At 53.4% G+C, this 19,130-nt stretch overlaps 3 protein-coding genes across 12 annotated transcripts; 2 read left to right on the top strand and 1 right to left on the bottom strand.

The window, feature by feature from the left end:
- The first annotated feature begins 758 nt into the window (after positions 1-758).
- On the top strand, positions 759-6,223 carry COASY (Coenzyme A synthase). 7 transcript variants are annotated; one of them, XM_055388084.2, is made up of 11 exons: positions 2,080-2,165; positions 2,302-2,463; positions 2,558-3,268; positions 3,907-4,121; positions 4,392-4,523; positions 4,655-4,844; positions 4,929-4,993; positions 5,173-5,257; positions 5,417-5,514; positions 5,605-5,751; positions 5,852-6,223. In XM_055388084.2, the coding sequence occupies exons 3-11, from the start codon at positions 2,569-2,571 to the stop codon at positions 5,912-5,914; spliced, it is 1,695 nt and encodes a 564-aa protein (XP_055244059.2). In that variant the 5' UTR covers positions 2,080-2,165; positions 2,302-2,463; positions 2,558-2,568; the 3' UTR covers positions 5,915-6,223. The 7 variants fall into 7 exon arrangements, with proteins under 7 accessions (XP_018882311.3, XP_055244060.2, XP_055244059.2 ...); XM_019026766.3 differs by lacking the exon at positions 2,302-2,463 and having other exon boundaries at positions 759-2,165; XM_063705828.1 differs by having other exon boundaries at positions 2,302-3,268.
- Positions 6,224-6,636: 413 nt separating this feature from the next.
- Positions 6,637-13,134, top strand: MLX (MAX dimerization protein MLX). Of its 4 annotated transcripts, none has more exons than XR_010133611.1 (9): positions 6,638-7,117; positions 7,570-7,606; positions 8,403-8,492; positions 8,772-8,878; positions 9,139-9,238; positions 9,442-9,541; positions 9,917-10,118; positions 11,475-11,635; positions 12,939-13,134. XR_010133611.1 is itself a non-coding variant. In XM_004041612.5 (8 exons), the coding sequence occupies exons 1-8, from the start codon at positions 6,953-6,955 to the stop codon at positions 11,529-11,531; spliced, it is 858 nt and encodes a 285-aa protein (XP_004041660.2). In that variant the 5' UTR covers positions 6,638-6,952; the 3' UTR covers positions 11,532-12,616. The 4 variants fall into 4 exon arrangements, 2 of the variants coding, with proteins under 2 accessions (XP_004041662.2, XP_004041660.2); XR_002005938.4 differs by having other exon boundaries at positions 12,760-13,134; XM_004041612.5 differs by lacking the exon at positions 12,939-13,134 and having other exon boundaries at positions 11,475-12,616.
- PSMC3IP (PSMC3 interacting protein) lies at positions 12,213-17,989 on the bottom strand. The gene is made up of 8 exons (XM_004041615.4): positions 17,565-17,989; positions 17,373-17,473; positions 17,125-17,214; positions 14,013-14,124; positions 13,385-13,530; positions 13,214-13,267; positions 13,010-13,069; positions 12,213-12,927 (listed from the first exon to the last, which is right to left on the bottom strand). The coding sequence occupies exons 1-8, from the start codon at positions 17,743-17,745 to the stop codon at positions 12,871-12,873; spliced, it is 801 nt and encodes a 266-aa protein (XP_004041663.2). The 5' UTR covers positions 17,746-17,989; the 3' UTR covers positions 12,213-12,870.
- Between the last annotated feature and the right edge of the window lie 1,141 nt (positions 17,990-19,130).

Here is a 19,130-nt window from a genome sequence, read left to right as displayed (position 1 = left end):
CAGTGGCGTGATCTCGGCTCATTGCAATCTCTGCCTCCCAGGTTCAAGCGATTCTCCTGCCTCAGCCTCCTGAGTAGCTGGAATCACAAGTACCGCCACCACACCCAGCTAATTTTTTGTATTTTTAGTAGAGACGGGGTTTCACTATGTTGGCCAGGCTAGTCTTGAACTCCTGACCTCAGGTGATCTGCCTGCCTCAGCTTCCCAAAGTGCTGGGATTACAGGCGTGAGCTACCGCGCCTGGCCATGTATTATAGATTTATTTACGGTGGCATGATTCCTGTCTGCAACCCCAAGACACACAGTACTCTATACCCCAGGATGGCAGGGACATTGTTTTGTTCACTGGTCCATCCCTGTGGGAGGCACTAAAATACACATTTACTGAATAAAAGTGACTCTGTATGTGGTGTGTCAGACTGTGTGTCCAGATGTCTTGGGACATTCTCTGGCAGCCTTTGCTGTTTGCGTCTTCAAATCAGACCCTATCTTTAAATCTAACATGTGTCCTGTGAGAAGCCTGGTCCCTTAATACCTTTGTGGCTCTACAACTCTTCCCTCCTTGACTGTATCTCTTCCTCCAGGTCTTTGCTGTTTTCCTGAATCACCTTATCTAAAATAGCATCTCCTTTTCTCCATCGTAAGCCCAGGTTTTGTGGGGCTGGGGGCTTATTTGCTTTTGGAGACCGTCTTCAAGAATACAAAAGATAAACACAAAATTACATATAAAAGTGAGTTTTGTTTTTTTTTTTAAGTTCCGGAAAATAAACCACGGCACATTACTGGAATCTTGGAGATTGGTTTCTCTCCCTTTTGCTCTCCATGGACAACTTACCTGAGATGTATTCTAATAGCAACCTGGCTTCCCCTCCACACTCAGCCTTTCAAGCGCCCATTAGCTTCGCAGTAAATCTCCCACACTAGGTATCCAGCCTTTGCCTTTTTCTTTTTTCTTTTTTTTTTTTCCAGAGGGAGTTTCACTTTTTTTTTTTTTTTGAGACGGAGTCTCACTCTGTCACCCAGGCTGGAGTGCAGTGGTGCGATCTCGGCTCACTGCAAGCTCTTCCTCCCGGGTTCACGCCATTCTCCTGCCTCAGCCTCCCGAGTAGCTGGGACTACAGGCGCCTGCCACCACGCCCGGCTAATTTTTTTTTTGTATTTTTAGTAGAGACGGGGTTTCACCGTGTTAGCCAGGATGGTTTCGATCTCCTGACCTCGTGATCCGCCCGCCTCGGCCTCCCAAAGTGCTGGGATTACAGGCGTCAGCCACAGCGCCCGGCCGGGAGTTTCGCTCTTGTTGCCCAGGTTGGAGTGCAATGGCACAATCTTGGCTCACCGCGACCTCCGCCCACGGGTTCAGGCGATTCTCCTGCCTCAGCCTCCTGAGTAGCTGGGATTACAGCCATGCGCCACCACGCCCGTCTAATTTTGTATTTTTAGTAGAGACGAGGTTTCTCTCCATATTGGTCAGGTTGGTCTCGAACTCCCGACCTCAGATGCTCTGCCCACCTCGGCATCCCAAAGTGCTGGGATTACAGGCGTGAGCCACCGCGCCCAATCAGCCTTTGCCTTTTTCTCCTGTCCACAGAGACCCCGCAAACAAGCGCATCAGAGGATCTGAGTGGTGCGAGAGCCTCCTACAGCAACCAGGTACACACAAGGCCTCAGTTTTTCCATCTGTGAAATGGGTACGTGGACAGACCTGTCCAGTAGCCTCCCATGTGAGGATCCTCGGACTGAGAGGGTACTAGGAGGGCTAATACAGCGCAGCCCTGTGATCCCCACCTCCGTCCCTGGAATGAAGGAAATCTCGGTGTTAGTTCTCGGTTTGCCGATGCCTCTTGGGTGGCCTGGCTGAAACTAATCTCTCCTCATCAGGCCAGAAGGGAATCTGTGAAATGGGCTTTGAAACCTGCCTTGCGGGTCCGATCGGCACCAAGGCTTCACCCACTCCCAGAACCTTCGGGATCAGCCCCGCCCCATCAGCAGGACACAGCCCATGCCACTGGAAATCTCGCGAGAATCCCGCGCTGAAGCGAAGTCGAGACGTTTGACCTTCCTCCGTTTCCGTAGTTCCGAGTTGCGGTTTCTCCGTTAGTGCTTCCGGGTTGCAGCCAGGGAAGCCTCCGCGGTGGTGCAAGTGGAACCCAAGCCTTGAGGTTTCAGTGAGTAGGGGGCCGACGTGAGCTTTAGCGTCCCCCTTTAGCCTCCCTCTTCGATTCCTTGAAGACCCTGGTGCAGCTTAGCAAGAGGGCCCAGGATTTTTGGATCCCCAGCCCTGTGACAAGGGTTCCTGTCCAGTTTCCCCCTCCCAGGATTTCGACTCAGTTCAGCGAAGTCACCGCCCCGTCTGAGAAATGAGGACACCAAGGCTTAGAGCACAGCCCCGAGGCGCCGTCTACCAGGCCCCGTCCCCTCCCCCGGCTCCTGTCGATCAGCACTGAAACCCCGTCCCTGCTCCAGGTCTCCTTCTCTGGGGTCCAAGGTCCCATACAGGCCTCTGCCTCGGCCGCAGGCCCTTCAGTCACCGTTGCCTCGTCTCCCTGACTGTCCGCAGGCCTGGGCAGCATGGCCGTATTCCGGTCGGGTCTCCTGGTGCTGACGACGCCGCTGGCCTCCCTAGCCCCTCGCCTGGCCTCCATCCTGACCTCGGCGGCCCGGCTGGTGAATCACACGCTCTATGTACACCTGCAGCCGGGCATGAGCCTGGAGGGCCCGGCTCAGCCCCAGTCCAGCCCCGTGCAGGCCACGTTTGAGGTTCTTGATTTCATCACGCACCTCTATGCTGGCGCCGACGTCCACAGGCACTTGGACGTCAGAATCCTACTGACCAATATCCGAACCAAGAGCACCTTTCTCCCTCCCCTGCCCACCTCAGTCCAGAATCTCGCCCACCCGCCAGAAGTCGTGTTGACAGATTTCCAGACCCTGGATGGAAGCCAGTACAACCCGGTCAAACAGCAGCTAGTGCGTTACGCCACCAGCTGTTACAGCTGTTGTCCGCGACTGGCCTCGGTGCTGCTATACCCCGATTATGGGATAGGAGAAGTGCCCGTGGAGCCCCTGGATGTCCCCTTACCCTCCACGATCAGGCCAGCTTCCCCCGTGGCCAGGTCTCCAAAGCAGCCGGTGCGTGGCTACTACCGTGGCGCTGTCGGTGGCACGTTTGACCGCCTGCACAACGCCCACAAGGTGTTGCTCAGTGTCGCGTGCATCCTGGCCCAGGAGCAGCTTGTGGTGGGAGTAGCAGACAAAGATCTGTTGAAGAGTGAGTAAGAGGGACCCTGGACTAGGGTGGAGGATCCCCAAATCTCCCCACCCCCGACCCTTATGCCGAGATCAAGGAAGGGTAGGGCCATTCATTACTTCCCACCCTTCCCAAATGTCACAGTGGTTGACACTCAGTTGGTGCTAAGGCCATTTTGTCAAATGAACAGCTTTCTCAGCATGTGGTCCAGTCACCACTCAATCAGAATACCCCAAATGTGAAGCAAAGGGATCTGCATTTTAGCAAGTTTTCCAGGTGATACACCCTAATGAGACACTGGGAATGAATGGGTGAGTGAGCTGCAGGTAGCAGTGCCACAGACAGGAGGAGGAAACTCAAGCATGGCATGGGTCTTGGAATTTTCCATCTGCCTCTGATGCCCTCTGGCACTGCTCGTTCTCTGGAGTGGTTTCCTGGTGGCTTATTCTCTGGACACATGCCAGCCCTTGGAGTGACTATTGTGCTTGCCTGTTTCTTCACCTTCATGCTCCCCTCACCATCACCATAGGCCTTACCAGTTGAACCCTTTCTGCCACCCCCTCTGGGGATACTGTACTTAGGAACACTTTTTCCCAAACTGGCCCATACTCTCCTCCCCAATAAAAAGATCTCACTGTTCTTCTGGGCTCCTTCCCCAGGCAAGTTGCTCCCTGAGCTGCTCCAACCTTATACAGAACGTGTGGAACATCTGAGTGAGTTCCTGGTGGACATCAAGCCCTCCTTGACTTTTGATGTCATCCCCCTGCTGGACCCCTATGGGCCCGCTGGCTCTGACCCCTCCCTGGAGTTCCTGGTGGTCAGCGAGGAGACCTATCGTGGGGGGATGGCCATCAACCGCTTCCGCCTTGAGAATGTAACCCCTGAGGGAGACTGGCAGAGGGAGTGGATGGGGGACGGGGAAGGCCATTTTGAGGGGGCTGTTGGAAGTACCATGGCCCCAGAGGAGAGAAGTGGGGGCTCAGGGTGGTGGGAAGAAGCAAGGAGGAACTGGTTCTCAGTTTGCCCGCTGAGTTGGAGGAGGAGGAGCCTGGGTAGGAAGGGGAGGATGGGGGGGCAGGTTGGATGTCAGGGTCTTCCTCTCACTCCCTCCTTCCCTCTTTTTACCCTTTCCTCTTTACCCCAGGACCTGGAGGAACTTGCTTTGTACCAGATCCAGCTGCTGAAGGACCTCAGACATACAGAGAATGAAGAGGACAAAGTGAGCTCCTCCAGCTTCCGCCAGCGAATGTTGGGGAACCTGCTTCGGCCTCCATATGTAAGCTCCTCTCCCTCCCTCCCTCCCGCTTGGTGTCCTGGCAATGCTGGAGAGTAGAATTTGAGGGGCTTAGCCCCAGGCATGAGGCTGAGGGCCCCAGTAACTGTGGGTTCCCTTTCACCTATCCCCAGGAAAGGCCAGAGCTCCCCACGTGTCTCTATGTAATTGGGCTGACTGGCATCAGTGGCTCTGGGAAGAGCTCAATAGCTCAGCGACTGAAGGGCCTGGGGGCGTTTGTCATTGACAGTGACCACCTGGGTCATTGGGCCTATGCCCCAGGTGGCCCTGCCTACCAGCCTGTGGTGGAGGCCTTTGGAACAGGTAATAACTGGGGAAGGCTGAAAGTGGCCTGGAGTGAGGAGCTAGCCAGGCCTCTGTGCTCAGTTGTCTGTCTGTGTTGTCCAGATATTCTCCATAAAGATGGCATCATCAACAGGAAGGTCCTAGGCAGCCGGGTGTTTGGGAATAAGGTAAACAATAGCTTCCTAAGGGCTCCTAAGCCGCTACTAGACCCAGGGGTCAGGGTCCAGTGGACCTCTCTGGTCTGGCCCAGAATGCCATTTCCATTGATCTGTTCCCAACACCACCTTGCTCGGGCTGGCTGCCTCTTCTAGAGAAGGTAACCTCTGCCCTCTGTTCCCCTCCCCAGAAGCAGCTGAAGATACTCACGGACATTATGTGGCCAATTATCGCAAAGCTGGCCCGAGAGGAGATGGATCGGGCTGTGGCTGAGGGTGAGTGGGAGGGAGGATGGGAACAGCCAAGGGGACAGTTAAGCTGATTCTTCCCCTGGGAGCTTCCCTGCCCCACGTGGGACTGTCTGTTCACCCTGGGACTGTGTTCTGCCTGGGAGAACGTCGGCACTGCTGGTGGTGACTGGGGTCTTCCCACAGGAAAGCGTGTGTGCGTGATTGATGCCGCTGTGCTGCTTGAAGCCGGCTGGCAGAACCTGGTCCATGAGGTGTGGACTGCTGTCATCCCTGAGACTGAGGTATCTCGCCCCACCCCCGACGCCATCCCTACTGCTGATCCTATCCTGTGAGCCGGAATTCTTCCTGACAAATGTCTCGTCTGTGCTCAGGCTGTAAGACGCATTGTGGAGAGGGATGGCCTGAGTGAAGCCGCGGCTCAAAGCCGGCTGCAGAGCCAGATGAGCGGGCAGCAGCTTGTGGAACAGAGCCACGTGGTGCTCAGCACCTTGTGGGAGCCGCATATCACCCAACGCCAGGTTGGTGCCCAGGGCAAGCCAGGGTTGTGGGGAAGGAGTCTCAAGTGGGTACTGCCTGACCCTGCCCTCTCTTCCTCCCAACATCCTGGCCTGTCTGAAGGTGGAGAAAGCCTGGGCCCTCCTGCAGAAGCGCATTCCCAAGACTCATCAGGCCCTCGACTGAAAAGTTCTCAGTGGGGCCAGACTGGCTCCTGGAGCTGACAAGCGACCCCGTGGTGAGGAGAAATGGGGGCCTTGATGCTCACCCTGGTTCAGGCCCAGAGGTCCAAGCTATGCTGTGCAGGACATGGCCAGGCCTGGTGGACACAGGAAGCCTACCCAACACGCTGGTATTTGGCCAACACTGAGGATGTGGTTCATGGGGGAGCAGTCCCCTCCCCACTCTTGCCCATGGGTGACTCTTACCCACAGCTGACTAGGGCCAGCGCAAATACTGGAACCTGTAACAGAATTAAAGGTGAATGTTCCGAGATGTTGCCTGTATGGTGTCTGCTTCCTGCTCCAATGCCCCTGAGTATCTTTGGGATCCTTAAGCCACAAGTGCAGGGCCCAGGCCTGAGCTGGAAGCCTGGGCAATGCAGTGGTTAAGAGAATGGCCTTTGAGGCTAGCAAGAGGCGAGCTTCGGCCCTCCCACTGACCAGCTGTGTTCTTCTGAGTAAGGTGTAGACTTTCTAGGTACTGCCGTGTTTTATTGTTTTTGTTTTGTTTTTAATATGAGAGGCCGCATAACCTAGCTAGCAGGTTCTTTGCAAGGGTTCATTCCACATGCAACCTGCCAGACACTGGGCTGGGTGTTGGAAGATCAGCCTTCCAACGCGCCAGGCGGGGCCTCTGCCGTCACAGAGCTTGCAGCCTGGTGGGGTCGGACGATGTGGCTGGGGGCTTCTCTGCCCGGCTCCTGACACACCGGCCAGCAGTGCAGGTCCGGTGAGCGCGGGGAGGCCGCCCTCAGGGTAACGTGGGGAGCCAGCCGGCCGGCCGGACAGTGCGCGTGCACACACTATCTGCGGCGGTGTGCTGACAAGCCAATTGAGGGGACTCCATCTTACAAAACGCGCTTCATGTCGCCGCCATTCCACTGCCTAACCCGGGGAGGGCAGGCACGGCGGGGAGCAGTCCCGAAGGAGGCTGGCGCCAGGCCAAGCGCCGGGCTTTGACGGCTGGAACCGTGGAGTAAAGTCTTTGGGCCGCGCATGCGCGATGCTTCGCCCTGCCCCACCTCTCGGTCGCGGATTGGCGGGCGCGGGTCACGTGATCACACCACCCGCTTCCTCGCCGCAGGGGGCCCGCCCGCTGGCCCGTTTCCGGTCCGGTGGGTACAAGATGACGGAGCCGGGCGCCTCTCCCGAGGACCCTTGGGTCAAGGCAAGCCCCGTGGGCGCGCACGCCGGCGAGGGGAGGGCGGGTCGGGCTCGTGCACGTAGGGGGGCCGGAAGACGAGGGGCTTCCCTCCTGTCCCCAAAGTCCCCCACGCTCTCCGTGCCCCGGGGCTGCAGAGAAGACAGCTCTCACCCCGCGTGTGCCAAAGTGGGGAGACAAACGAGGCGTGTGCGCGCGAGTCGGGGGAACGGGGCACTGGGGTGGAGTAGGGGCGGAAGGGATCATACACAGGGGAGGCACTCGCACGGCCTAGCCTGTGCCAGTCTCGGGGGACTCATTAAGCTGCCCGCGCACCCCGGGCTGTGTGTGCGCGCGCTCGCAGGGTGACAGAGGCGCCTTCCCGGAATGGGGGGCGCGCTGTGCGTGCCTGCAGTGGAAGGGGCGCCTCCCCCCAGGGGTGGAGGTCTGACGGGCCCTTCCCGTGCTCTGTGCCGCAGGTGGAGTATGCCTACAGCGACAACAGCCTGGACCCCGGTGAGTAGCTGCCCCATCTTAAGCTCTAGAGGGACACTCCCGCCCAGGCTCTCTAGATTCTTGTGGCGTTGCCAACCACGCCTGAGCACAGTCCACTGTCCCTGAGCAGAGTTCCTGGCTTGAGACAGCAGGAGCTGAAGGACAAGGGCAGAAAACAACTGAGGGTGACACCTAGTTCCCTCTGCTCTGGAACAGGGAAGTGGTGGAACTAGTGGCAGCTGATCACTCACACCCTCATCACGTCCACATGCCCGTTTGTGAGCCAGGGGGTATCATGCAGGCCTATGGAGCAGTGTAGACACTAGGGAGCAGAGCACTGCAGCGTGGTCTGGCAGGAAGTGGGGGGCCCAGTATGGTTGGCTTTGGGTTGAAGGGAAGAGGTCAGCATTTAAGAAAGCCATTGTGTGGCCGGGCGCGGTGGCTCACCCCTGTAATCCCAGCACTTTGGGAGGCCGAGGCAGGCGGATCACGAGGTCAGGAGACCGAGACCATCCTGGCTAACACGGTGAAACCCCGTCTCCACTAAAAAATACAAAAAACTTAGCCGGGCGTGGTGGCGGGTGCCTGTAGTCCCAGCTACTCGGGAGGCTGAGGCAGGAGAATGGCGTGAACCTGGGAGGCGGAGCTTGCAGTGAGCCGAGATCGCGCCACTGCACTCTAGCCTGGTTGAAAGAGCGAGACTCCGTCTCAAAAAAAAAAAAATAAATAAAAGAAAGCCATTGTGTCCTACAGGTGTCTGAGGGTCTGGCAATGTTCCCCACCCCACCCCTTAGTGATTGGGGCCTCTCTTTTCCAGGGCTTTTTGTAGAAAGCACCCGCAAGGGGAGTGTAGTGTCCAGAGCTAATAGCATCGGTTCCACCAGTGCCTCTTCTGTCCCCAACACAGGTAGGCAGTAACATCCCCCCCCCCACCTCGGGGGGCTCAGATATGTCATAATTGTAGTTCCTTTCCTAGACAGGGAAGCCCCAGCCATCCACACAGGGGTGCTGGAGCCAAAGTATCAGACACAAGGTCTCACCATCTTTCACCTCATCTGGAACATTAGGTGGTTCTGTCCATCTGCCTTCTCTGGACACCAGGTTCTTCCCAGCTGGGGAAAGGTGGGCTAGCTGGACCCCACTGGGCCCCAAGATGACCTTTCCTTGCCCCCATCTCTGAGCGTAGATGACGAGGACAGTGATTACCACCAGGAGGCCTACAAGGAGTCCTACAAAGACCGGCGGCGGCGCGCACACACTCAGGCTGAGCAGAAGAGGAGGGACGCCATCAAGGTGAACAGGAAGGCCTGTGCCTCAGCCAGTGCAGGAGGGCCCTGCATAGTTTAGCTTCCCTGTGCCCTGACCCTCTCAGACAGTCCCAGGCACCCTAGGGGGTGGGCAGGTAGTATAGTCCCAGGCACAAACACCTCCTTTGCAGCCTTCCCACCCCGTTGAGTTTGTGAGCATAGAACTTGGTGTCATGGAGGAACTTTGTGCCATTTTGCTTTGATCTCTCAGGGTTAAAGAACCCATTTCCCCTGCTGTTTCCACAGAGAGGCTATGATGACCTTCAGACCATCGTCCCCACTTGCCAGCAGCAGGACTTCTCCATTGGCTCCCAAAAGCTCAGCAAAGCCATCGTTCTACAAAAGAGTATGGCTAGGGAAAGCACTGGAGGGGATGGAGCCAAGAGGGGCTGTGAAGAGGCCAGTGCCTCCTACCCACCCATGGCTCGGCCTTGGTGTGGTGATTGCCATGGGATAGTTGGGGTCTGGGGTAAGGGGAACAAAGTCAGCCTTATCTTCTTGGTTGAGAATACTTCTGTACCTGTCCTTTTTTTCTTGCCCCCACCCTAGCCATTGACTACATTCAGTTTTTGCACAAGGAGAAGAAAAAGCAGGAGGAGGAGGTGTCCACGTTACGCAAGGATGTCACGGCCCTAAAGATCATGAAAGTGTAAGAGGGGTGCTGAATGGGGGGAACCAGAACTTCTGAGGCAACTTCATTGCACACCCTCCTTTGTTCAAAGGCCACATCAGTTACTACTGTACAGATAATACTCTCAGTTCCTGAGCTAGCCAGTAGGACTGTGTATCCCCAACTGTCCTTACACATGGCAGACACTCAGGAAATGCCTGTTGGATTAATGTAAGGAAGGTTGGAGAGAGACGGCCACCTTTCCTGGCCTGGAAGCAGTATCTCCCTGATACTGAACCCCACCTAGAAGCTCTCTGGGGCTGCCATTCCTGGGAGTACACAGGATAGTCCCGTCATTCTTCTTGGGTGGGCGGAGCTGCTGCAGCACCTCAGCCCTGGCCTGCATGCTTTTAGGAACTATGAGCAGATTGTGAAGGCACACCAGGACAACCCCCATGAAGGGGAGGACCAGGTCTCTGACCAGGTCAAGTTCAACGTGTTTCAAGGCATCATGGATTCCCTGTTCCAGTCCTTCAATGCCTCCATCTCAGTGGCCAGCTTCCAGGAGCTGTCAGCGTGTGTCTTCAGCTGGATTGAGGAGCACTGTAAGCCTCAGGTATGGGGCAACAATAGGCACGGGGTCTGCGGTTTTCTCTACCATCAAGCAAAGTGGCCCAAGCCATCAGCTGTTGAGAAAAGCATGGCAGCTGCTTTTAGATCTTAAGGGCATTTCTACAGCTTTCAAGGCCCTGGTATTTTCTTTTCTTTGCTGTCTAACCCACATCTTCATGTTACGGTTTCATTCGGCAAGTGTGACGTGAGCTCAATGTGAAGTCCAGCTCTTGGCTTTTGTCTAGCCCATGTTATCGCTGCCCCTGTATGGAAGCCCCAGGCATCTGCAGCAGAATTGGAAACGCAAATTCTGGGACCCTACCTTTAGGCCCCCTAAAGTAGTTGCCCCAAGAGCTTTTTAAAAATTTATTTATAATGGAGATGTGCTAATGGTATTGCACTGTCTTCTAATTGAAGTCTGGTTGCTTTTTCTGAGGTTTTAAACTTGTGTCTGAGATTTCTTGTTCGTTTCTCAACATTTTTTTTTTTGAGACGGGAGTCGCGTTCTGTTGCCCAGGCTGGAGTGCAGTGGCACAATCTCGGCTCACTGCAACCTCCGCCTCCCGGGTTCACGCCATTCTCCTGCCTCAGCCTCCCGAGTAGCTGGGACTACAGGCGTGTGCCACCATACCTGGCCAATTTTTTGTATTTTTTAGTAAGACGGGGTTTCACCGTGTTAGCCAGGATGGGCTCGATCTCCTGACCTTGTGATCCACCCGCCTGGGCCTCCCAAAGTGCTGGGATTACAGGCATGAGCCACTGTGCCTGGCCTCGTTTCCCAACATTTTTATTGTGAAACACATTAAACATATTGCCATAAGAGGAGTTCACAGTGAACACTCGTATACCCGCTCCCTAAATTTTACCGAAACATTTTACTATATTTCCATCTCTCCATCTTGCTTCAGGAGCACCTCAAATTAAACTGCAGACATCAGTACTTCCTGGGGGCTTTTTTTTTTTTTTTTTGAGACGGAGTCTCACTCTGTCACCGAGGCTGGAGTGCAGTGGTGTGATGTCAGCTCACTGCAACTTCCACCTCCTGGGTTCAGGCGATTCTCATACCTCAGCCTCTTGTGTAGCTGGGATTACAGGCATGTGCCACCACACCTAATTTTTGTATTTTTAGTAGAGACCGGGTTTCACTATGTTGGCCAGGCTGGTCTTGAAATTCAGGTGATCCACCCGCCTTGGCCTCCCAAAGTGCTGGGATTATAGGCGTGAGCCACCACACCTGGCCCCCGGGGGGCTATTTTTAAAGCACTTTTCTAAAGTACATGGCTGATCTAGGCAGGCATCTTGGAAACTACTCTGCGTTGACTTGGGCATTGTCTGTTTCTTCCTCTGCTGCCCTCGCCAGACCCTGCGGGAGATTGTGATTGGCGTCCTGCACCAATTGAAAAACCAGCTTTACTGACCGGTTCTTGGAAATCTGCAGAACAGCCAACAAGAGGCCCTTGAATCTCTACTTGGCCACTGAACTGCTGGGCCCGGGAGACTGGACTACAACACCTCACACTGGTCAGCTGGTTTCTATTTGGTGTTTGGTTTGCCCAGCCCCATTTTATCTTCAGCGGAGCTGCGGTGTTTGTTTTGTGAAAGCTTCTGATTAATTTATTATATTGACGATAAAACTCAAACCTACTCAGCCTTCCCCCCACTCCATGGAAGTCCTTGGGATGGGAGTCTGCTCTGGACACCCCAAAGAGCTCCTGCCCTCTCAGCCCTTTCTTCAAGCCTCAGATTTCTGCTCATGATCTACATAGATTTGGAAACTGTTTTCCTCTGTTTTGGTCTCTTGGGCAACATTTGGCCCAAGTTTGGGCATTTTGGCAGTAGCTGTATGGGAGAAAAAGAGTAAGAGGAAATATTCCCACAGCCATGAAGGGTGAAAGGGCACCTTGTGCCTAGACTAGGGCTGCCTGGTCAGTCCCAGGTGAGGCCAAGGGCTTTCTGGCCGTCTCAGGGAGGGGCCACCAGGTTCCTCCCCTCACCCCATATTCCATCACCTTCCTCCTCTGCTCTGGGTGGTAAGGGAAGCCCTCCCGGTTCCCACAGGCTGTGATGCTGCACGGCAGAGGCAGGTATAACACAGCACTACATATTGGAAATTTTTTATTTTTCTAAATACCAATGCAGTTTTGCTACGGTTACAATTTTGAAATATTAACTGAGCCTCAAAATCACCCTTTCTGTCAAGCATATCTTGGCCTCTCCCATGTCTCAGTGTTGCCTGCATTTCTCCCAGGACTTGGGGGTGGGGTGAAAAGCGTACAAAAGATACTTAAAAGGGCTCCTGGGGTACACAAGCCCAGCAGGTCCTGAGTGAAGCAGTGGGCCCTCCAAATGCTCGTTTTGTAGTAACCTCTCTCTACCCTAGTTCTCCAAATTCACTTCTGCCTCCCTCAGGTTTGATATCTGGCAGGTTTGACTATCCAGAGGAAATTAAATATTTTTATATAAAATTAAATTATAATAAATATTGCCAAATGCTTTCCTTTAGCATTGTTCCAAGTCTAAATGTTAACCTCAAGCTACTGCAATTTAGACAATGAAATGGGCTGGGTCTACCCCCAGCCACCAGCCCTCATCCTCTCTACCCAGTGCTCTGGTTTATGCTTGTCTCCTGACTGCTCTGCTTAAAGGTGAAAGTAGCAGGAACAACAACAAAAGCCAACCAAAAACAAGGTAGCCAGTGCAAGACATCTCACTCTTCTGACATCCTGCAGTCCCCACCAGTCCCGACCGTGGGCCCCTCAGGGGTCTGGGAGTGTGACATTGTAATCTTCATCCGTCTCTATCCCAACTTCCTCCTGTGGGACAGGGAGACAAGTGAATGAGATGTCACCAGGATAAGACCACAGGGAAGCAAAGAAGGAAGAGAGCTCCACTTACAAAGAACTGCTTCTTGCTCTTGGGGTATCCTTCAAGTATTGCATCAGACAGCTCTGTAGCCTGACAAGAAATAAAACCACCCGTTTTCAGATGGGCAGCACTGGGCACTGCCTGTCAGTTTATGATATTGTGTAGCGGCTGATCTGGTGCCTGCCATTTTCAAAAGCACCTCCAGGGCCTGTCTCGGAGCTCCCACACACTTACCATCCTCTTCCTCTTCCTCCACTCCTTACAGTACTTCTGCCTCTCTCTGTACACCTAGAAGGAAAAAGCAAGTTCCTCTAACTAACTCCTCAGAACCACAGCAGCCCTCTGGGGCTCAGCCCTGATGTTCACTCTGGACCTGCACAGCGGTCCTCCAGCCTTCCAGCTCACCTGCTCTTTCTCTTCTGGAGTCACATGATTGGTAGCTGCTTTAATGTTCTTCAATCTCTCTCTGTAGCCAGCGCATTCCTTCTTTAACTCCTGGATTTCTTTCTGCATCTCTGGTGTGGTCAGGGCACTAGATAATTCCTTGAGCTCTGAAACCACATCCCCCTGGGGTCACTTGCTACCCCTGAGGAAGGAGTTCTGTCTTTCCCAGTGGGTGCTCCCTGAGGTGTTCCACCTTGCTCTGGATCTATCATCTCACATGGAAATGCTCAGGAAACTAAGCCTTACAGGATTATTTATTCTTCTAATTTTCTTTCCTCCTCCATCTACAAGTAGCGTGGGTGTGAGGTTGAACACTTAGGCGTAGCCAGTTAAAGAAGCAGGAATAAAGGGAAACGTGGGGACAGTGTACTGATAATCGTGGCAGGGAGAACAAATGCGTATCTTGTCCATTTGTTGGTACACAAAAGCCATTAGTTATCCTACATTTCTTTTTATGCCTAAGGGAGCCCAGCAAAGGGGTCTTAGCTGCAACAAGATGCTGCAGTCATTGAACCATTCATTTAGTAATTCCTGACCTCTAGAATGAACCTAAGCCTATGGGCACTTTTGAGGGGCTACCCAGTCCTACCAGCCTCCATGTAGCGGCAGCTCTGCTGCAAGCTCTGCACCTTAGCAGTGAGGGCCACGATTTTGCCATCTAGGCCTTGAAGGTCAGCATCACTCACCATGTCAAACTGGTCCTGCCAGACAGAGGGAAAATACAAGTGAACTGTTGTGAGGCACAAAGATGGGAACACACACCTGGGAAGGCACCATTTAGATAACGCTCAGGAACCAGCCACACCCCAAACTCTCCAGAGGGTCTGCAGAAATAGTGGGAGAGTACTTTTGAGAAATTGTTTTCAGTTAAGGAGCGGCCCCACTAAAAAGGTAGGAAAGAAAAGCTGAAATCTAATGCTTGTCCTTAAGCAGCTACTAGGTTGACAGGATACTGATTAGGACAGAAATCTTCCCATTTAGTGATAAAACCACTACCTGGGCTGAAGCAGTTAAGTAACGTTGTTCCCACGGTGGGGAAACCTAGATCATGGGTTTCCATAATAGAAAGAAACTGGACAGGTGAAGAAGCATGATGGATGGGATGGACGGACTTCTTTTCTTCTTCCTTCCTGTCCTTCCTTCCCATCCTTCTTTCCACCTTCCTCTCTCCCTCCTTCCTTCCTTCCTTTTTCCTCCCTCCCTCCCTCCTTTCCCCTCCCTTTCCCTCTCTCTCTCTCTTTCTTTCTCCCTCCCTTCCCTCTTTTCCTCTCTTTCTTTCTCTGTCGCCCAGGCCAGAGTGCAGTGGTGCAATCTTGGCTGACTGCAACCTCCACCTCCTGGCTTCAAGCGATTCTCATGCCTCAGCCTCCTGAGTAGCTGGGATTACAGGCGCGCACCACCAAGCGCAGCTAATTTTTGTACTTTTAGTAGAGAAGGGGTTTCACCACGTTGCCCAGGCTGGTCTCAAACTCCTGGGCTAAAGTGATCCATCCGCCTCAGCCTCCCAAAGTGCTGGGATTGCATGCATGAGCCACTATGCTGGGTCTTGGGATCCATGTAGATAAGGGATTCCAGTAAGTCTGAGGAGCTTCTCTCATGAGGGGCCATTGCTAGAAAAGAACTGCACTGGGGATCAGTGTGGGGGTGGGGGAGGTCACATCAGTTGGTGATGGGGAGCAGGTTGAAAAAGTATGCCAGCCAGTGCAGTCTGGACTCTACACTTGGGCAAGGTGAACCTATAGGGCAGAGGCCAGCAAACTATGGCCAGCAAGCCAAATCCTGCCAGATGCATGTTTTTGAAAACAAAATTTTATTGAAACAGCCCCACCCATTCATTTACATAGTCTACAGCTGCTTCTGTTCTACAGCGGCAGAGGTGAGTAGTTGTGGCAGTTGTACAGCCAGCCATGACAAGAGATACATATGGCCCACAAATCCTAAAAATACTGTCTGGCCATTTGCAGAAAAAGTTTGCCAAACCCTCCTTTAGAGAATTATCTTTAGATGAGTAACACAATGCAGCCTGTTTTAGGAAAGTCAGCCTTAAAAGTGGTTTGGTTCAGTTTAACAAGTAATATCTGCTGGATGTTAGATACTGCGGAGGTGCTGATCAGATAAAAATGAATTGAGAAATGGGGTCTGCCCTAGAGGAACTTCAGTTGAATAAAGGAGACAAGTAGAAATAATTGTAATACAGCATGCCTCAAAAGAGGTAAGGGCCAGGCTGGGCACAGTGGCTCATGCCTGTAATCCCAGCACTTTGGGAGGCCGAGGTGGGTGGATCACGAGGTCAGGAGATCAAGACCATCCTGGCTAACACGATGAAACCCCATCTCTACTAAAAATACCAAAAAAAAAAAAAAAAAAAAATTAGGCTTGGTGGCGGGTGCCTGTAGTCCCAGCTACTCTGGGAGGCTGAGGCGGGGGAATGGCGTGAACCCAGGAGGTGGAGCTTTTAGTGAGCAGAGATTGTGCCACTGCACTCCAGCCTGGGTGACAGAGCGAGACTCCGTCTCAACAACAACAACAATAACAAAAAGAGGTAAGGGCCTGAAAAAGAAACAATTAGCTCGGAGCATTCAAGGAAGATTTCTGGAAAAGGTGATGTCTAAGTGAAATCCTCAAGGAAAGAAAGAGCTGGCCAGGAAGAGAAGCAGGTACAGGGAAGACAACATGCAAAGGACAGAGCAGTAAAAGACATCAGAATTATCTAATGTTCGTGGATAGAAAAATAATGAGTATTGGTGAGGCCAGAGGCTGGCTGGGGCGTCTTCTGGTGCCTTTTACATGTTTTTTGCAGCACTAGAGAGCCATTGAAGAGTTTTAAATAGGGAAGTTGCATGACCAGATCTATTTAGACAGATCATTCTGACTGCAATGTTTAAGAGTTTAAGATATGTTTGAAGAGCCAAGATCTGTTAGGAGGATACTGCAACAAATGAAGAGGGCGTGAACTAGAGCAACCATGGCAGATGGAAAGGAGAGTGGATTCAAGAATGGGAAAATCAGCCAGGCTCTGTGGTTCACGCCTGTCCTCCCAGCACTTTGGGAGGCCAAGACAGGAGGATCACTTGAGCCCAGGAGTTCGGACCAACCTGGGCAGCACAGTAAGACCCATCTCTATAAAAATAAAAAAAAGAAAAAAAAAACGGAAAAATCAGCTGGACTTGATGGTTGACTAGTAAAGGAAGTCAAGAATTGCTCCCAAGTTTCTGGTTTGGGTGAAGAGTAATTCCATTAGGGGAGGAGAATGTTAGAAAGAAACCAGTCCGGGGTGGGGGGAAGATGAGGCATTCTACTGTGGCAATTTTGACTCTGATATTAATGCCTGACAGATTCCAGCTGGAGGTCTGGGCTGGAGAATATAAATTTGATATGTGTGTTTAGAGAATCGGATGGAGGCAGGAGGAACATCATTTGGCAGAGGGTGTTGCTAATGTAGATGATAAGGAATAAGAGCTTTGGAGCGGAAATGGATCTTGGTAGCAACAATACAGAATCTTCTGTCATCCATCATATTGTGAATCTGGAAACCTCGTGAAGTTGGGATCCTAACAAGAGGAGTACACACCTTGATTTAAGGATGGTGGCCTAAGACAGGTGAGTTTTCCATGGGGGGCCTTGTCCCCAAAGAGTTCACACTAGTAGATTCACCCGTTGTCGGGCTCTCATGGGTGACAATCGGCGCAGGTTCTCCTCACCTGATCCGCAAAATAGATCTTCTGCTTGCCGTACATCTTCTCTTTGATCTTGCCTTGTTGCGCCAGCTGCTCCAGCGTCTTCACCACCACCTGGCAGAGGAGAGAGAAAGGGCAATCAGAGGAGTCTGAGCCTGGGTCTGGGGAAATCCAGCCAGTGATGTGGAAAACGCCCAAGGCTCCAAAGGGCACGACCCCAGCCTGAATCCAGGGAGTCCGACGGAGAGGGAATCCCGGGAGAAGGTCCTCACCGCCTTGCCCAGTCCGTGTTCCCGCTGCAGGTTCCCGAACACATCCTGGGCGCTGTAGGGCCGGTTCTGCTCCTGCAGGTACCTCAGGAGGATCCCGGCGGCTACGGAGAGAAAGGCAGGGGAGGGGGCCACTCAACCGACCTCCTCACCCACTGCCCTCCCGGGTCTTCCCTGGGCCCACGCCGCCGTTACCTCCCGCCGCAGCTTCTGCCCGGCCTTTACTCATCGCCTTTCCCGCCACCCAACTCAGAAAGCCGGACGTTGTAGTTGCTCGGGGCGACGGCTCCTTCCGGCGACGGGGGCGGGCCTCGAACGGTGATTGGCTGAAGGGGAAGCCTTCCGGAGGAGCAAAGCGACCCCTCCCGGACTCCATAGTTCATTTCAGGTCCGAACTTGCGCATCCGGGACGGACCTCAAGCCGTGGGCCTCTGCGAAGGCGCCGGCCTGCCCACAGCTAAGAAACTTCCTCTTTCTGCTGCCGGGAACGAAGGCTGTAGCAGAGAAGGCCTTCAAGTTTCGAGACCCAGTTCCAGCCGCAGCTGAGCACTGGTGACCTTGAGTTAGGTCTAATGTTGGGACTGGAAGACGCTTCAGACATCCGCTGCCGCCCTGGGCAAGCGACCAGCTCAAGGTTACCCCACAGGGACGTGCTCTGGTCCCACGGTCCAGTGCTCTTTTGTCGGTTAGTTTTGTCATTTGTAAAATAGGAACAGTAGATAGTGGTAGGAAAGTGGTTGTGAAAACTTAACAGAAAGCTAAGCGCCTTGGTCGGGCGCAGTGGCATGTCACCCCTGCAATCCTATCACTTTGGGAGGCTGAGGCGGGCGGATCGTTTGAGCCCAGGAATTCGAGACCAGTCTGGGCAACATGAAACCCCATCTCTGCAAATAAAGTACAAAAAATTAAGCGTGGTGGCGCGCTTCTGTGGTCCCAGCTACTCTGGAGGCTGAGGTGGGAGGGTCACCAGAGCCCCGGACATCGAGGCTGCAGTGAGCCACTATGAGCGCGCCACTGCACCCCATCCTGGCGACAGAGCGAGACGCAGTCTCGAACAAAAAAAAAAGTGGGAAGGGGGGACAGCTAAGCGCCTTGGAGAGCAACCACCCTTATTTGCCTAATACCGAGCTTCGCACCCAGGGGGCACTCGACACCTACTATAGTTTGGACGCCAAGGAAAGATAGGGTTAGGAGGGGGCTGCTGTTCAACCACAAAGCTTGTGGAAAAGTTTGTTAGCCCAAGCAATCTCAGGGCAACACCTGGCAGGTGCTTTCCACCCCTGACCACAGTGGCCAATGGGACAGAGCCTGAAATAAATATTTCTAGTTTCTGAGGTGAGCTGAAGGCCAAAGAGCAGCTGTCCCTGCAGCTCAAACCATCCAGTGGAGGAGTAAGGTGCTACTTTTTAAAGCCTTCTGCTACCTACAACCTCCTTAGCCTTTAAAACGTGTGCTTGTCTCTGCACGTTTAGGAGACAGTATTAAGAATTAGAAATGAAAGGGCCGAGCGCGGTGGCTCACGCCTGCAATCCCAGCACTTTGGGAGGCCAAGGCGGGCGGATCACGAGGTCAGGAGATCGAGACCATCCTCGCTAACACTGTGAAACCCCATCTCTACTAAAAATACAAAAAATTAGCCAGGCGTAGTGGTGGGCGCCTGTAGTCCCAGCTACTCGGGAGGCTGAGGCAGGAGAATGGCGTGAACCCGGGAGGCGGAGCTTGCAGTGAGAGATCGCACCACTGCGCTCCAGCCTGGGCGAC

This window comes from Gorilla gorilla, chromosome 4, assembly GCF_029281585.2.
Source record: "Gorilla gorilla gorilla isolate KB3781 chromosome 4, NHGRI_mGorGor1-v2.1_pri, whole genome shotgun sequence".
Lineage (NCBI taxonomy): Eukaryota > Metazoa > Chordata > Mammalia > Primates > Hominidae > Gorilla > Gorilla gorilla.
Note: the sequence above shows the minus strand (reverse complement) of the source record. Positions and strands in the feature narration are given on the sequence as shown.

Bases quoted from the DNA above. Each gene is read 5' to 3' on its own strand.
- COASY (XM_019026766.3), top strand. From the start codon at position 2,569: ATGGCCGTATTCCGGTCGGGTCTCCTGGTGCTGACGACGCCGCTGGCC. The intron at 4,524-4,654 runs GTAAGCTCCTCT...ACCTATCCCCAG, and splicing joins ACCTGCTTCGGCCTCCATAT to GAAAGGCCAGAGCTCCCCAC. The intron at 5,258-5,416 runs GTGAGTGGGAGG...GTCTTCCCACAG, and splicing joins GGATCGGGCTGTGGCTGAGG to GAAAGCGTGTGTGCGTGATT.
- MLX (XM_004041612.5), top strand. From the start codon at position 6,953: ATGCTTCGCCCTGCCCCACCTCTCGGTCGCGGATTGGCGGGCGCGGGT. The intron at 7,607-8,402 runs GTGAGTAGCTGC...TCTCTTTTCCAG, and splicing joins CGACAACAGCCTGGACCCCG to GGCTTTTTGTAGAAAGCACC. The intron at 8,493-8,771 runs GTAGGCAGTAAC...CTCTGAGCGTAG, and splicing joins CTCTTCTGTCCCCAACACAG to ATGACGAGGACAGTGATTAC.
- PSMC3IP (XM_004041615.4), bottom strand. From the start codon at position 17,745: ATGGAGTCCGGGAGGGGTCGCTTTGCTCCTCCGGAAGGCTTCCCCTTC. The intron at 17,215-17,372 runs GTGAGGACCTTC...CTCCTCTGCCAG, and splicing joins AACACGGACTGGGCAAGGCG to GTGGTGGTGAAGACGCTGGA. The intron at 13,268-13,384 runs GTGAGCTGGAAG...TTTTCCTTCTAG, and splicing joins CTCCAGAAGAGAAAGAGCAG to GTGTACAGAGAGAGGCAGAA.